Raw genomic sequence first — 17947 nt, 5'->3', positions numbered from 1 at the left:
ACTTGCCACAGCTTGCTTCAACTACGCCCACTGAGGGACACAGGTCATAAGTCCAGAATATTGTTATTATAAATAAGCCACTATTTTCTGCTTAATTTTTTAAATAACCAGATTTTGTCAGACACCAATGTAGCTTACAAATGATACTAGCTGTGCCAGGGATTTGCCCCAAACACTGATATAGGACTATGAAAAAGCCCTTATCATGTAATATTAATAATATTAATGTTACTGTAAATACAGGTGGTTCTCTCTTCCCTTTGAGACTAATTTTACAAACTCTGAAAACAATCTACACATGGAACTTCTCACCTATAATACCATGGCCTTCCCCTAAAGTCATGGTAAAATATATATAACATAAAATTTATCGTGCTAACCAGTTTTTAAAAACAATTTTTAAGAGATAGGGTCGGCCGGGCGCGGTGGTTCACGCCTGTAATCCCAGCACTTTGGGAGGCCGAGGCGGGCAGATCACGAGGTCAGGAGATCGAGACTCTCCTGGCTAACATGGTGAAACCCCGCCTCTACTAAAAATACAAAAAATTAGCCGGGCGTGGTGGCGGGCACCTGTAGTCCCAGCTACTCGGGAGACTGAGGCAGGAGAATGGCGTGAACCCGGGAGGCGGAGCTTGCAGTGAGCCAAAATCGCTCCACTGCACTCCAGCCTGGGCAACAGACAAGACTCCGTCTCAAAAAAAAAAAAAAAAGAGAGAGAGAGAGAGAGAGAGAGAGAGATAGAGTCTCACTCTTTTGTCCAGGCTGGAATGCAATGGTGTGATCATAACTCACTGCAGCCTTTACCTCCCAGACTCAAGTGATCCCCCCACCTCAGCCTTCTGAGTAGCTGGGACTGCAGGTGTGAGCCATGTCCGGCTAATTTTTGAATTTTTTTTTTTTTTTTTTTTGGTGTTGAGATAGGGTCTTACTATGTTGTCCAAGCTTGTCTTGAATTCCTGGCCTCCAGTGATCCTCCCACCTTGGCCTCCATCTTAACCATTTTTAAGTGCACAGTTCAGTGGCATTAGGGGCATTCACACTACTGTGCAACCATCACCATCAACCATCCCCAGAACTTTATTTTGCAAAATGGAAATTGTACCCATTAAATAGCAACTCCACATCTCCCGCTTCTCCCCATCCCCCAGTAACCACCCTCCCACTGCCTGTCTTTTTGAATTAGACTCCTCGAGGTATCCCTTCTAAGTGGAATCCTACAGTATTTGCCTTTTGTGACTGGCTAATTTCACTTGGCATAATGTCTTCGAGTGTCATCCGTGTTGGAGCCTGTGTCAGAATTTCCTTCCTCTTCAAAGCTGAGCCACGATATTCCACTGTATGGATGGACACGTTCTGTTGATGGAATTTCCTCTGTCAATGGACATCTGGGTTGCTTCCGCTGAGGTTTTCTAAAGGACCCTGTACTGCTCCTCTACAGTGCGAGGTCAGTCTTGGAAAGGAGGGGGCATGTCTTTCTGTTCAGCTCTCTCAAGCCACCATCCTCACAATAGCAGCTCACAGATGCAACAGGAGGAAATCAGCCCAGCACATAGCTTGGCCTCCACTCTGGCAGAAACTCGAGGATGATGAAATGCCAGGCCGGCAGGAGGTGAGGGGAACCACCCACTCAACTGACCGCACCCTGCTCAGAGGCCTAGGATATGAAGGGCACTGGAACACAGGGAAGCCTCAGGGAAGTGCTTCTTCCACGGACAGACTGAAGCTCCCAAGACCCCTCCTGAATCCAGACTGGTTGACTTTGAGCAGTGTTCTCTTCTACAGGGCATGAGCTACAGCCTATCCCTTAGCATCAGGCCCCCACAAGATACCTGGTGCTTTTTCAGAGGGGACCACTTCACCCTCAGTCTCATGTTTTTGTAGAAAGTGTTGAAGAACAGGGAACCTTTCCCTGCACCCCACCTCACTCTAACCAAGATCCACACCAGCTTACCCGCTGTGAACTTGCTGGGTCATCTGCCAGGTACTCTTTTTGGACAGTATAACCTTGCTGTGTGTTGGGCGCTCAGCACAGCCTTTTATCTGTGCTTGGGTTTGCTGTGGAAAGAGGAGGCCGCTGAGGTCTCACTCTTCCATGCACTCCTCTTACGCTAACTCACCTGAATGGCATGGCCACCAGAGAGAAGCACTGCAGGTGAAGTGTGTCACCCAGCAAGACTCTTTCTTGTTTTTCTTTCAGACAAGGTCTCACTCTGTCACCCAGTTTGGAGTGCAATAGCACAATCATGGTTCACCACAGCCTTGACCTCCCAGGCTCAGGCAATCCTCCTGCCTCAGCCTCCTGAGTAGCTGGGACTACAGACATGAACCACCACACCTGGCTAATTTTTGTATTTATTGCCCAGGCTGGTCTTGAACTCCCGGGCTCAAAGCAATCTGCCCACCTCAACCTCCCAAAGTACTGGGATTACAGGCGTGGGCCACCACACTGGGTAGAAATCTTTCTTATTAATGATTTTCTTGGCATAGAAGCTTCACAAAATGAATGACAAATGTCACTAAGATATATTCACAACCCTGAAAGTCTGGGCATGTGGATGTACTGTTTCACTATTATCTTACGCTGTTTATGTTGCTTTACCAAAATACACAGAGTAGGTGGCTTATAAATTACATGTGTCTCTCACAGTTCTGGAGGCTAGAGTCCATGATCAACACGTGGCAGACTGAGTGTCTGGTGAGAACCCGCTTCCTGGTTCGCAGACGGCGCCTTCTCACTGTGTTCCCACGTGGTGGAAGGGGCAAAGGAGCTCTCCTCATGACTTCATCAGCTCCTTAAGGTCCCAGCCCCTAATACCATCCCCTTGGGGGTTAGGATTTCAACACAGGAATTTGGGGAGACAGAAACGTTGGGACCATAGCACTATCCTCCTCATGAGCAAGGATGACACATAACACAGAGCCATAGATACATTATGTAAACAAAAGCAGCATGCCTACTTCTACCCAGGTAGTTGTGTGTGCAGAAATGGGCTCTTTAGGAAAACAGAGTGCCCAGAGTGTAGACGCTCACTTTTGATAACTAGTGATACTCTCAGTCTGAATAACCCATGCTTGGTGACATTAATGGAGGCAAGAAATATGTATAAAAAATTGGCCTCTCAGCTACAAATCAGGGCAAATCAGACCATAAGTTCCACTGAATAAGGAGTTTTCAATCATCCTCTAGGGTCTTTAAATCTTCACAGCTAAGCCAGAAGTTCCTCACTCTGGGAATTCAACGTGTGTGAGAAGTGAATTTTTACCATTTATTATGGCGACAAGCTCCTTTTAGTAGCTACAGTGTTTAAAATTACTGCCGTCATGGACACAGAACTTGGTAACGTCCTTGTGTTGGACACAACATTAGTGAAATTCTATTTCTACTTGTGTTGCTTTTTCTTCAGTACTGTCGCCACCACCATCATCACATGGTTTTTATTACTCATCTGCCTGTTCCTGGCAGTGGGTGGACATCAGTCACAAAGCTCCAGGTAGGGAAATACTTCCCTGGGTTTTTGATGACTTTGATACCATGCGTATGTGGGCAAATGCACAGAGAGCTTTCGCGGCTGCCATAGGGCCCAGCCTGCAGAATCGCGCTATCTGGAAGCCCGGCCTTTGCCATGCCCAGATGCCTGGGTGTATCCACCGGAGGACTGATGAGGCTGTATAGAGTTTTCTGTTTTTAAGCAGAAGGTCAGACCAACGGCACTGCTTAAGGAGGGGAAGGTATGCAAACAAGGACGCTCTGTCACTCAGTCGACCTGGGTTACATTCACGTCTGCCCATGGAAACTGTGACCCTGACAGGTTCATGAAATTAGTCCACAAGGCTAGCTGCAAATCCTCAAAGAAGAATCACACTCCATGAGCATCCTGCAGATATATATGCCAGGGCTAATATCCCTTTACATACTTTCCAATATGCCTTGTGTGACAGGCAAAGGAGCTCTGTGACTCAGCTCATCTCTATAAAACCACTCATGTTTATGATGTGTCCTGCCTCTGCCTTAGATGGAAAAGAATGCACTGGTTTCTGATACAGTGAAACCTATACTTATCACATGACCCATTAACCCTACTCCTAGATATTTACCCAAGAGAAATGAAAACCTACGTTCACACAAAAGATCTGTATGAAAATGTTTTTTGTAGCTTTATGCTGGAATCACCAAAACCTGGAAAGAACGCAAATGTGAGGATGCATAAACAAATCGTGGAAACAGCATTCAAAATGGAATACCACTTAGCTATTCAAGAATGAATGGCTGGTGCACACAACAGCACGCATGAATCTCAAACGCATGAGGTTGAGTGAAAGACGTCACACTCTCTGGACTACACACTGTATGATGCCATCTCTATGCCATTCTTGCAAGGGCAAAACTCTAGGGACAGAACAGTGGTGGTTGCCAGGGGCAGGGCGGGGGTGGAAGAGGAGCTGAGTACAAAGGGACACAAGGCAATTTTGATGACAGAACTGCTCTGTGTGTTCATTATGCTCAAGCCAGCTCTATACATTCCTTCCTTCTTTCCTCTTCAGACAGTATCTTCTCTTTCTTTAAAAAATGTTTTTGGCCAGGTGATGTGGTGGCTCATGCCTGTAATCCCAGCACTTTATGAGGCCAGGGCGGGAGGATCTATTGAACCCAGGAGTTTGAGACCAGATTGGGCAACACAGTGAGACCCTGTCTCTACAAATAAAATAAAATAGAAAATAAGAAACTAGCTGGGCATAATTTCTTGTGGCACAAGCCTGTAGTTCCAGCTGCTCGGGTGGCTGAGGTGGGAGGATCACTTGAGCTTGGGAGGTAGAGCCTGAAGTGAGCCGTGATCGTGCCACTGCACTCCAGCCTGGGGCAACAGAGTGAGACCCTCAGTGTACGTGAGGGTCTCACTCAAAAAACAAAATTTTTCATAGTACCTTCCTTTCTCCTGAATCTATCACCCGATTATCTTGCAGGCAGCTCTTTCTCAGTTAAATTCAGTTTGAATCTGTGGTTCTGTTCCCCTGTATTCCTTATACTGTTTTGCAAGTTCCTGTGAATTATTTAATTTATGCTAAAAATGTGGGTCTGGGAGAACATGTTTTCTTTATAGTTTGGATTTTGGGATGAAGTCCCAGAGGAAATAATATGTTTACAGGGACTCACGTGCCAAATTTTCTCTCTTTCCATACTAAGTGGAAAACGGACTTCCACTTCCCTTGCTGTATTCAGAAATATGCGGGGGCAAACAACTCACGATTCCCCAAGCATTTGGGGGAGCTGCTCACTACAGCAGGTGCAGGCTGTGCACATTTATAGGGGCTCACTCCCTTGCTTCTCTTCTCCTGGGATGGTAACATGAGCTCATGGGAAAGGCACATGGCCACCATGTGATTCTTAAAAACTGCCCAGATAGCACAAGTGACCGGGCAATGGATCCCGTAAGACAGAGGCCAATGGACTCACGCATTGTATTAGTCCGTTCTCATGCTGCTAACACAGACATACCTGAGACTGGGTAATTTATAAAGGACAGAGGTTTAATGGACTCACAGTTCCACATGGCTGGGGAGGCCTCACAATCATGGCAGAAGGTGAATGAGGAGCAAAGTCACATCTTACGTGGCTGCAGGAAAGAGAAGGTGTGCAAGGGAACTCCCCTTTATAAAACCATCAGGTCTCGTGAGACTTATTCACTTACCACGAGAACAGCACAGGAAAACCTGCTCCCATGATTCACTGACATCCCAATGGGTCCCTCCCTATGACATATGGGAATTATGGGAGCTACAATTCAAGATGAGATTTGGGTGGGGACATAGCCAAACCATATCACCTGTCAAAGCCAGACTGCTGAACTCATGCAAAACCCAACAAATCCATTTTGGCACTAGAGTTTGGTAATGCAGAAGTTCCCTACTACTTAACATTCTTGCTTTAACTAGTTTCCTCTTTCAAACTGCCATGAGTCTGCTGCTATGAGATGTCACCTGTGGGTAACATCCATTGAGTGCTTCTGATGGGCAAAGCCCTTGCTTTGGACAAGTAACAAGGGCAACAATGAAAATCCACTAATCCACACAGGTAGGGAAATATATGTGGTTTGCTAAAAGCCAGATGACCTGACTTCTGCCTGTTGTGGGCAGAGGAACAAAACACGTCTGTTTTTGAGGTTCTTTCCCGAGTTTGAAGAGATGTGTCTTGGATCCTTCTTCAACACCCTGCTTCCCTGCTATCTGAGGTCATCAGTGCTCCACTGAGGATTCCCTTCCTTGCAGCCTAATGCATCCTAACTGACACCATGGATACTGGCAGAGGGGAGGAAGAGAGACACTGGTGAAGGAGATGAACGGATGGACGGGAATGGCAACTGGTCTGCTGGGTCCAGGGTAGAGAAGCAGGGCTCAGGCTACATGCTTGGTGACTCTGAAAAACTTGTCCGTCACTGCACCTGGAAGGTGGGGTTGAGTGTTCTAAGTAGACCTTCCACGAAGCAGCTGTCCTTACTGCACTGCAGGGAAACACCTACTCCCTTCCTCACTGCCCACCCCCAGCCCCACCCGCTTCCTGCCACACACAGGTAAGGAGGGATGACCAGGGAAGGAGGAATGCCAGTTGCAGTAAGATCACTGGATCTGGGAACCCAGAATTTACTGACAACTTCTAGTGGAGAAAGCCAGACTGGAAGGAGTTGAGGAATGAATCATCTTCTGAGACGCAGAACTTGTTTTTAATGAGTTTGGCGAGGTGCAGGAATGAGAGTACAGGTGCTTGAGGAGGAAGCATGATCAGGGAAATATCTTCCTTTTTATTTAAGGTAGAAGGGAGAGAGCGATAGGCTGAGAAGGTACGCTTTCTTGATGGGGGCTCAATGACTATTGACCTAACCAAAACTTTAGGACTTGAGACAAACAGAAAATAACTCCAGAATGAACATTTCAACATTAAGTATTTCTTTGCTCCCTTCTTCCTTTGAATATAACCTTGTAGGGTGCTCTAAAAAGTTCCACAATGCACATAGTGAGCTGAAGAAAGTGCAATAGTCTCTCTCTTCGATATCAACTCTGCCTAAGAAGTGTTATTATACTTTAGTGACACTGATGAATCGGGAGCGGAGCTCACAGATGTTACACACAGTTGACATTTGCCAAGGTCTATGCATTGTTGTGCTCCGATTCTCCCTCTCAGCTGCCTAGTTAGCGAAGCTTCATAAACAAACACGGAATAAGGAAGCCGACCTTTCTGGGGAGGGATGGGGGTTTCTGTGTTTATTTCAAGAAGCCAGCAAAGCTCATGCTCCGTGGCCCTGGGGACCAGCCAGCAGCACGGCTGTCTCCAGGTTACGGAGCACGTGGTCCTTCACACCCGACAGTTCCAGCCTGGGACTTGTTTACACAAGAGCTGTGAGTCTCTTTGGCCTTCATCGTGTCCTTGTGCAGAGGTGTTGCTAAATGGAAAGAATCTCAAATTCCATGCCACAAGTCGACGGGGAAGCAGGGTTTGGTACATGTGATTTCCATTTGCAGGCACCTCTGGAAAGCTCTGAGCTCTGAGGCGGGAGACCACCTGTGCTGCTCTAAGAACTGAGGTTGACGTATTAGCAGAGCGGATATCATTTCCCTGATTTCCAGGGGTGAGGCAGTACATATTTTGTTTTGTATACCAGTTTCTTATACTATGTTCTGGCAACAGCCAATCGCAGGCATCTGATATATATGCAGAAAGAACGCGTCCTTTCCATGAATAACACTAGCTGGGAGTGCACAGGACAGAGACCCAGGCTTGGATGGGGAAGGCACACACTTACAATGTGCTACATGCCCGACATACTTGACCACATTTGCCTGGTCAAGGAAACCCAGGCTCTAATGAATAGGCCTCACTCAGACTTGTTTGAGGATCAGAGCTCGAGCCATTCTGTGTGGCTCCAATGCCTACATCCTACCCTACCAGGCCAGCTGTGAGAGAACCCACACCTAGAGGATCGCAGACTGGTTTTCCCTCAAATCGAATGCACGCATCTCTGGGAGGAGGAGGCGTAGGAACTGGGGTTTCCTTTTCAAATAATCAAGTTCCAGAATATATACAATCTCATATCAAGGACACGAAGCTTAAAAAGATCCCAAACCAACTGTTACGAGTTGAAGTGTGCCCCCTCCTCCACAAATTCACCGGTTGAAGTGCTCACCAACAGTGCACCTCAGAATGTGACACTATTTAGAAACAGGGTCACTGCAGATGTAATTATTGCTGTATTCAAAAACAATAGCTAAAATGAGGTTGTCTTGGAGGAGGGAAAATTCCGAATCCAATCTGTCTTTAACCACAGGGAAATGTGGACAAATCTGAACACAGAGACGAGGGTGGTGCGCCTACAAGCCAAGGAATCCAAAGACTGCAGCAAGGCCCCAGGAGCCAGGCAGGGGCACAGGAGAGACTTCCCCTTAGAAGGAATCGACCTGCCTACACCTTCATCTTGGACTTCTGTCCTTAGGAACTAGGAGACAACATATTTCTTTTTAAGCCACCCCAGTTTGCGGTACGTTGCTATAGCAGCCCTAGGAAACGAATTCACCTGCACTGTATGTTGCTTAGGAAAACGGCTACGTGTAGCAAACACGTGGAGATAACACTCAGCAAGCCCACCAGGGTCATTATCATCGAGGAAGGGGGGAGGCACACATGGGCGGGGTTTCCAATGCACCTGAGAGGTTTGTTTCTTAAGTGGAATGGGTAGGTGGGTATCAGGACGTTTGGCACCAATGTTGTTTTGTAAGTCTTAAATTACGTATCTTCTAAGTTTTAAAATGTAAAAAATAAGCTTTCACTCTAGAAACTAAATGACTTATTGGAGGAATCCCACGAACCCAGGCTAAAAGCCCGGCCAGAACCCAAGCCCTGGGCTCTGTGGCTTCCTCCTGCCACTTCTCTGCTGGCGGAGGAGGGCAACTGCTCAGCTCAAGGTCTGTTTTGTCAACAAGGAATACATGTGATCGGCTGTTTACTCACTAACCATAAAGTAATGTCTCAGTGGTCATGAAAAATGTTGGAAGATGCTAGGACGATTCCTAAGTTTTAGAAAACGGCCTAGCAGCCCATTTGGGGGCGGGGAGTAGGAGAGGCTGGAGAGCTGAATAAATCTCTGGAGCAGAATTGAAGAGATTCAAACACACACCCCAGCTCATGCATGCCCTTGTCGAGGTGGAGGCCAAGGGCCCCACACTGCTTCCGTCCTTTCCACATTCACCACAACCACTCTTGATTCCCGCCTGATTCATCTGCACAGAAGTGTCAAGGGAAGAAAGAACACATTCCTTCTTTCCACCCGGGGATGGCACGGTTCCAGAACCTTCTCTTCTCCCCATCAGCACTAAGAACCTTCTTAGCTCTTCTTCTTCTTCTACAGCCTGGTTTTGAATTAAGCGTTGATCCTTCTGCTTGTGAGATGCTGAAGATAAATTTCCTCCCAACAGAAAACCAAGCCTCTTACCTGACTCCTGGAGATACCGATACACCAGGAAGTTCACCTCATCACTGGTTATGCTCATCTTAGCCTCACCTCGCGGCGATGAGGTGTTGATGAAGTGGGAGCCACCCTCTGTTCAAAAAGAGAAGAGAGTTTTGAAACACTGCTTGTATTTTTCTCTTTTCTTTGAGATGATTAAAGAAAATAATATCCATGCTATTATACACATGAAGGTAATTAACATCTGATTGTGTTATATTTTGTAATTATGTGATTACATAAAAATTCCATAATTATAGATATAAAAACATGCCCAGGTGAAATGTTTTCCGAAAAAACAAGAGTTGGCCTATTTTCTAAGGCCAAGGAAGAATTGAGCAAAAACCACATGAACAAAGCCAGAAGCAGGGGCAACAGAGCACGGCAACGAACAACTGACTTTGTGTTCAGTAAAGCTCTGTGCATGCAGGGATCTGCAGTGCGCCCCTCAAGCGGCAGGAATGGAATCCCAAAGTGCACTCAGGCAGACGTGGCTGAATTCAACCCTGAGCACTTTTCTGGACACATGGAGAGGTGACCAAGTACACCCGCGGCCACGTCAACACCCCCAAAGAGTGACCACACGGTCCTGGCCACATGAGGAACCGCAGTACCTCTCCCTCGTAAACGTTGAAAGTGGTGCAAGACTGACTGCATGGCCCCTCTTCCTGCAGGGCGGTGGCAGCACGATGAAGAGGCGCCAGCGAGCTCGGTCATGCTACATGTCACCTCGATGTTTCTGCAAGGAGGCCAGGGCTCCTGGTGGAAAACCAGAACACAGAAGGCAGGGAGCACCTCTGTCATTTGTGTTTCACCACAGAACCCGCTGTATCTGTCTGGCTAAGACTTCTGGTGCCCAGGAGGCAGGCAGAAATCTGGGGAGGGAGGATGGGCAGTAAAACGTTCAGGGGCTTCTGTGTGAGACAGCCAAGACAGAGTCTGGTTTTCTTAGACACCACCCGGTTAGACACAAGAGCAAACCAGCCCAAAGGGAACAAGCAAGGAAAGAACTCTGCTGTCCGTGAACAAACCAGAATTCATCAATCAGTAAGAGCTGTTCACTCCAAACAGCTGGGCAGCCCCAGAAAGGCCACAACTAATGTCAATGATGTCACCAACACTAAACATCTTTTTTCTTTTGAGACAGAGTCTCGCTCTGTTGCCAGGCTGGAGTGCAGTGGCACGATCTCAGCTCACTGCAACCTCCGCCTCTTGGGTTCAAGGGATTCTCCTGTCTCAGCCTCCTGAGTAGCTGGGACTACAGGTGCCTGCCACTGCACCCGGCTAATGTTTGTATTTTTTGTAGAGACGGGGTTTCACCATGTTGGCCAGGATGGTGTCGATCTCCTGACCTCGTGATCTGCCTGCCCTGGCCTCCCAAAGTGTTGGGATTACGGGCGTGAGCCACCAGGCCTGGCCTCTTCTTTTTTCTGTCTTTTTTTTGGAGACAGGGTCTTGCTGTGTTGCCCAGGCTGGGGAGCAGTGGTATGATCTGGGCTTACTGCAACCTCCACCTCCTGGGCTCAAGCAATCCTCTCACTTCAGCCTCCCGAGTAGCTGTGACCAAAGGTGGGCATCACCACGCCCAGCTCATTTTTTGGTTCTTTTTGTAGAGACAAGGTTTTGCTGTTACCCAGGCTGGTGTTGAGCTTCTGAACTCACGGGATCCACCTGCCTCAGACTTCCAAAGTGGTGGGATCACAGGCGTGAGCTGCCACCCCCAGCCAGCACTAAACATCTTTAGGCTGTTTGGGAACTGCCTTCGGTGTCTGTATCACACATTTTCAAGTATCTTTACAGGCAGCAAAACTTTCATTGTTGAATGAGGATTAAGTTTTTGTTTGCTCAGAGGAAAAAAGTGCAAAGTATATGTTCAAGATGGAAGATATTTTATATTTAATAGGAGGATTCAAAGTAGTGGTTACCGCCAGGGACATACCTCACCCCCACAAAGTCCTGCCCTGGTATACTCCCGACCCTTGAGGATGGGCAAAATGTGTCACTTGCTTCCAGAATATGTCAAGGAGATGGGGCACCACTCCCTAGGTTAGGTTACATTATATGGCAAGGTTGACCATACTTCTCTCCCGTGATTACTAACACCACATTGCGTGATCTGTCCGGGCAATGGCAGGCAGCCTGCAGGGAGCTGAGGGTCTCAGTCCTGCAGCCACAGGAACTGAATTCCACCAACAACCTGTGCTTGGAAGAAAAGCCCTGAGCTTAAAGGAGAGTGCAGCCCGGCTGACACCTGGACCAAACCTTGTGGGACACTGAGCAATGGCCCCAGCTGTGCTGTGCCTGCACCCCTGACCCGCAGCCATGGTGAGAGAATGAATGTGTGTTGTTTCCAAGCTGCTAAACGTGTGGTCGTCTGTTATCCAGCAAGAGATAATGAATGCAGCTGCCCTGGCGTCATTCCACCTCTCACTTTGCACTCTTAATAGACTTTATTTTATAGTTGCCAGAACTTTGTCATTCAAAAATTCTTATCTTCCTTGCTTAATTTGGTGCCATTTCTGTACTTCTGCACATCCTGCAATGAAAATTTGACAGTCAAAATACACATCTGTCCTAGGATTTGTGCTTGAACTCTGGAGAGGTCTCTCCAAAGACAGCATGCAGAAGAAAATATTAGAGACTAAAGAAGCTATGAAATCACAGCATGACCATTTAATGAAAAGTTAGATATTATTTAAGGAGACAAAATAAAACAACAACAAAAATCTATCTAAAGAATGTCGCAGCACTGGGCAGGCTTCTGGTGATGCTGAGTGCTGCAGTGACTGCGGCAACACAGGGCCAATAGCAAATGTATAGAGTTTAGGTTTCTCTCTACATCCGGCACAGCTGAAAATCTCTGGTTTTCTATCATTAACTTCTGGTGACTGAACAATGGAAGGCTGGTTGCTACGAAGGGTTACCAGGAGGAGCAAAAAGAATGGACTGAAAAAACATCTTGGGCCGGGCACAGTGGTGCACACCTATCATCCCAGTAATCTGGGAGGCCGAGGCAGGCAGATTGCCTGAGCCCAGGAGTTTGAGATCTGCCTGGGCAACATGGCAAAACTCTGACTCTACAAAAACAAAACAAAACAAAACAAACAAACGAACAAACCCAAAAAAACTAGCTGAGTGTGGTGGTGCATGCCTGTAGTCCCAGCTACTCAGGAGACTGAGGTGGGAGAATCATCTGAGCCTGGGAAGTCGAGGCTGCAGTGAGCCACGATCATGCCACTGCACTCCAGTCTGGGCAATGGAAGTGAGACCCTTTCTCAAAAAAAAAAAAAAAAAAAAAAAAAAAAAAAAAAAAAAAGGCTGGCAGCTACAAATCTCAATATAAATGTATTACAAAATTATTACCAAAATTCTCTAGGCTATACATACATTTGTGAAAGACTGTAGATAAGGACTTTTGAAATTAATTTTGAAGAATCTATTATAAAACTAAAGGAAATAATTATAAAGAAGTTTGGCTAAAAAGAGAAAATCACTGATCTGGAGCATGAGCTGAAGTTGAGCAATTACATTTTCACAATTACAGCTTTTTATTTTATCTTTTTCTGTAGGCCAGTGAGTGTTTGAAAAATTGAAGTTTTAAAATGTAAGAACCTCTTAAAAAGGTAGGAAGAGCAGAGCGCTATAGCTTCAGCCTCACTTAGTCCCGAGGATTTCTGGACAGGCTTAGGAACAGGGCAACAGGGCTAGCAGGACTGGCATGAATCTGGAGTCCCGTGGAAAGGATGAGAATTACAAAGGACGAGTCAGCCTGGGAAGCAGGGCACGGTGCCACCTCCCACTGAGGGCAGCTGGAAAGGACCGATCTTGGAGAGCATCTCATCTCATCTCTGCATGTTACAGAAGAGGAAACTGAGGCACAGAGAGGAACTATGTCTGGCAGGACCTGGCAAACACCCCAGCTTCCCATCTTGTTTGCCTAGCTCCTTTCCTCTTTTACTCTGGGAAAAAAGAACCAAAAAACAAACAAAAACAAAAAAAGCAAGCCTGTTCCAGGCACAGCACGATGTTCTGCAGCATCCTTGGACTCCGCCTACCCCCTTGCAGTGGTGACAACCCAAAATGCCTGCACACGTTGCCAAATGTCCCACATTGCAAAACTGCAGCTGGCCAAGAACCATTGCTCTTTAGAGGAAAAATTAGCATTTTGTGTTTGAAATGAACTCCACTTATAAAGTAAGGCAACTGGTGCCGGCTCAGACACCGCTTGGTGACCTGATCATTGAAAACGTACCAGCTGGGCGTGATGGCTCATGCCTGTAATCCCAGCACTCTAAGAGGCCGAGATGGGAGGACTGCTTGAGCTTGGGAGTTAGAGGCCAGCCTTGGCAACATAGGGAGATGCCGTCTCTACAAAAAAAATAAAAAAATTGGCCAAGTGTGGTAGCACATGCCTGTGGTCTCAGCTACTCATGAGGCTAAGGCAAGAGGTCTGCTTGAGCCCAGGAGGCTGAGGCTGCAGTAAGCCATGATCATGCCATTGCACTCCAGTGAGTGGGGTGAGATCTTGGGTGACAGAGTGAGATCTTGCCTCAAAAGAAGAGAAGATATCCTGATTTGTGGAGATGAAACACCTGTATACATAGCCTGGTTAATATTCCCCACCCCAGGAGCATCTGTGATAAATACAGGTGTCTGTACATGTGTTTGTATAGAACTATGGAGAATGAGAATATAAGATCCCGAGGAGATGGGGATTACAGGCCATTTTTAATAGTCCATTCCTCTAATTTGCTTTATGCATCTTTCTTTCTTCCAACTAGAAAACCTTCTGCTTCAGCTCTGGCTTTCTGCTTTCTGATCACAGATTCATTGTCTTTAAATGTATAATAAGTTAGGGTCCAAGGACTGGAATGCTTTCCCCAATACATTGTTAACTTTCTAAAGGGTTTTTGATTTCTAAGCAGCAGAGGAAACAAAACAAAAACTATCTCTGGCCTGCAATCGAGCCAGGACGTAATGTTGTTTGGTAAGACTGACTGCTCCATCTCAAGAACATATATTAATTTTTTAAGACTGATTTAATATTTGGATCAAACTTTTCTCCCCCAACACACATTTACTTCACTAGCTTTCAAATGTTTATTTTTCTTTTAAAATCTAATTCCAAAAATTGTAGAATCTACATATATATTCTTAGATTATTAGATACAAGCATGAGAATATTCTCTGAATGGATCCCTAACCCCGACAGCTGTATTTAATGCCCTTCAGCTCTGTGGGCTTCATCACACCAAAATCAAGAGAAAGCGTCCATCAGCTGGGTGTCCCGGTGTTTGGCTGTGCTTATCTCTAAGCGGCTCACTTGAAGGTGGTGCTTGTTTTCATGGATCTTTTTCCGTTTTTTGAGTCAAGTCAATACCCGGCCAGTATTCCTCTGCAAGAACCACTGTTCCAGACAAACCTCACCACACACACAAGGCTGGGAATAAAGATTCCTCCTCCTCTTTTTTCCAAGACCAGAACTAAATTTCACAGGAAGATGGTAAATGATGGATCCCCCACCCAGGGCTTTGTGGTTTAATTTTACCACAAATAAATATTATAGTGGTACTCGTAGTGTAGCAGAACTCTCAAGCAGAGAGCAGGCCACTGCAAACCTCGTTTCTGGGTTGAGTGATGGCACACTGGTGTGCCGTTCCTGTCTGGGCGACATTTCCTAAGGCCAGTCCACAAGCACCTTTCTTCACTGAAGAGGAGGGACGTTTTGGAAGAAAGACAAGTTAAATTCTGGAGACGAGACCCACGATTTTGGAAGAAGTCAGAGAAAGAGGAGAGAAGCACAGGAGCTCTGTGTGGACATGTGGGGAGGACCTGCTCTATGAAAATGTTTTGACTTTTAATGATGTGTCACATGCACCCCTCAGCCCAGGGCATGAGGACTGCCCTCTATACCAAGGTTCAAAGCAAAGTGCCACTGACAGCTATGTAGTCTGTGGGGAGAAGTCTGCCTTTGTCTTCTGTGCCAAGAACAATTTTTTGTGGACAAGTAACATGGAGTTTGGAACGTTCATGCTTTATTAGAATTACTACTTTTTATTGCAACTATTACTTCTTATGACAGTTATGACTTTATTACAATAAAGTTAGGGTAAATCAAAGTGAGAGTCCCCATCCGTATAGTCTTACTGGCTAGAGATAAGGCAGATCATGTCCTGAGAGCCACGGAGAACAGGAAAAGATGTGGGATTCACGCAGCCTTTGGCTAAGCGCCAGAGACCCTGACTTCTAGGGGCAGCTCTACCACTTTCCAGCCCTGGGATTGGAGGGTCAGTTACATGGCTGTTTCCTCATCTCTAAACTGAGTAAAAATAGCCCCTATGTCAAGGGGAGAGTGTGAGGAGTCAATGCTTTTATGCAGAGCCCAATGCATAGAAAATATCCCGTATGTGGGAGCTGATATCTCAGCCCCTCCAGCAATTCCCCAAGAGAGACCTGAAAGGTCAGTAGGAGAGGATCAGGGAAACACACACCTGCCTTGTCCATGACCACTCAGGGCTCAATTCCTCGTTCTGGCTCATCAGCAATGTCAGGCAGGCAAGGTGGCACACACAACCCCCCCCCCAAAAGAACTACCACCAGAGGCCTGTGTTTGGGCATTCTTTTCTAGTATGTACAGCTGGAGACACAAGCCGCATTCTAACACCTAACTGGTTTCCCGAACAGCATCCGCTTCCAGCCTTCGAGTTCTGAGAACTCCTGTGGATGTTTTCCAATTTTTCCAGTTCTAAAATAAAGGAGAGCTTTGGCAGCACTCACAGCTCCTCCCTGGCCCCAAACAGGAGCGGGAGGAGAGGGGAGTCTTAATTAGAGCAACTGTGTTTATTTTCTTGCCTGACCCAGCTTTGATTAAAGACACCTTCAATTAGGTTGATTTGAGGTGTTTGGAGTTGTGACTGCGCAAAAAGGAAACCACCACCTTCCACTTTGGGTTAAAGCCACAACATTCTCTCACTGTGCTGCTTACAGAAGGCAAAGAAGAACAAATGAGCATGGGCTGATGGCATTTCTGAAGTTTCTCTGCTAAAGATAAATAATTCAATATAAGTGATAATTTGGGGTTTAGAGCCGTCAAGAAGCTGAAGGGGAAATTATTTATAGTATTTCTTTTTTTTTAAGCCTTGCTTTCAAGGTGGCCAAAAGTCCTATTAATTCGCAGTTCCCTTCACAAAACAGTTCAGAATTTAGTCCCAGGAGAAATGGCTGTTTAAGAGTTTCATTTCATTGAGTATGTAGTTAGAGCACTCAATATGCCATCATTCTCTGGGAGAACACTGGCCCCAAACCACAAAAATCTTAATTGCTGTTTTAATTATCTTAAAAAGTAGAATCACATGGGGCCTGCTGGTGAGCTGGTGCTGGTAGTTAAGGACAGAAAGGGCAAGTTTGTTTCTTGCCAAGAGGCCAGCCGTGTTCTGAAACAGCGAAAGAAGCATAAGCTGATGAAGGGGGCGTGTACTGCAGGAAGGGCAATGCACGGGAGCTCCTCCGACATCATTGGAGGGGAGGCTTTATCTTTCAGTCATTTGCCCTATTATGTACACGTCTTTTAAGATCTTCTAAAGCAGCCCTTGATTTCTGAAGGGACCTGAGAGAGTGAGTGTCATTTCTGCTATTAGTTAGGCTGTTGGCGTCTGTGCTGGAAGAATCCATTGCTTGGAAGGATGGTCTGGACAAGGCTCAGGTCTTTAGGGTTTGTCTCCATGCAGACTGGACCGAGCCAGGGTCACTGAAGAGCTGCTTGAACTGACCTCAGCCTCTAAAGGGCACTTCTTTCTCCAAGTAGCTTCACGGAAATGAGCAAAGTCTGCCCACTTGGAGGCAGCGGCTCTTTTCTCTGCTCAGATGTAAACTGAGTTTATTTTCATTTCACAATCAGTAGCTAGCTTAAGACAGAATTTTTAATGTATGTATAAAGTTTACATATAAATCCCAATACAGCTTTTCTAACATCTGCTTGGGGAGCAGCTTAGCTGCGGGCTGACATAGGCTTGTTTTACCACTTTGCATGTCTTTTCATCCTATGTAATTGTAAAGAAGTCAATGTGTGGTTCTTGAAATAAATGGCAGTGAACACATACGGGAACTATCAGGCCACCATGAAGATTACTTTAGAAACCAACGCACGGCATGTATTGTACACTAGCTATCAGGTGTGAGTGCTACGTGCAGGATACGATCGATCTCACCAGTCATAACTCCAAGAGATAAGTATCACCATTACTCTTATTATTACCATTTTATAGGTTTAACAAATAAAGGCTTAGGGAAGATAACCAACTTAAATCCCAGCGAAGTCAGGATTGAAAGTTACATTGCTTGACATTAAACGCTGTGCTCTTCCATCGAAAGTTAAAAATTTCAAAGCTAGCTTAATGGAAAGATATTTATGATACGTCCCAAACTGGGTTGCAGGGGACTATAACAAAACAGAAAAG

The 17947-nt window shown here is 46.1% G+C and overlaps 1 protein-coding gene across 5 annotated transcripts in view; it reads right to left on the bottom strand.

The window, feature by feature from the left end:
- Window positions 1–17947, bottom strand: part of TBL1X (transducin beta like 1 X-linked) — a 258483-nt gene that overhangs the window by 58408 nt on the left and 182128 nt on the right. For 3 of the 5 annotated variants that reach the window (XM_010352860.2, XM_030933628.1, XM_030933629.1), the window contains one exon: window positions 9477–9584. In XM_010352860.2, coding sequence (XP_010351162.1) covers window positions 9477–9534 — 58 coding nt within the window. In that variant the 5' untranslated portion in view covers window positions 9535–9584. Of the gene's footprint in view, window positions 1–9476; window positions 9585–10105; window positions 10251–17947 lie in introns of those variants that run through there. The other 2 variants (XM_030933627.1, XM_030933626.1) reach the window with 1 other exon arrangement.

The sequence above is a fragment of the Rhinopithecus roxellana genome, chromosome 7, assembly GCF_007565055.1.
Source record: "Rhinopithecus roxellana isolate Shanxi Qingling chromosome 7, ASM756505v1, whole genome shotgun sequence".
NCBI classification, from domain to species: domain Eukaryota; kingdom Metazoa; phylum Chordata; class Mammalia; order Primates; family Cercopithecidae; genus Rhinopithecus; species Rhinopithecus roxellana.
This window is presented reverse-complemented; position numbering and strand designations above follow the sequence as displayed.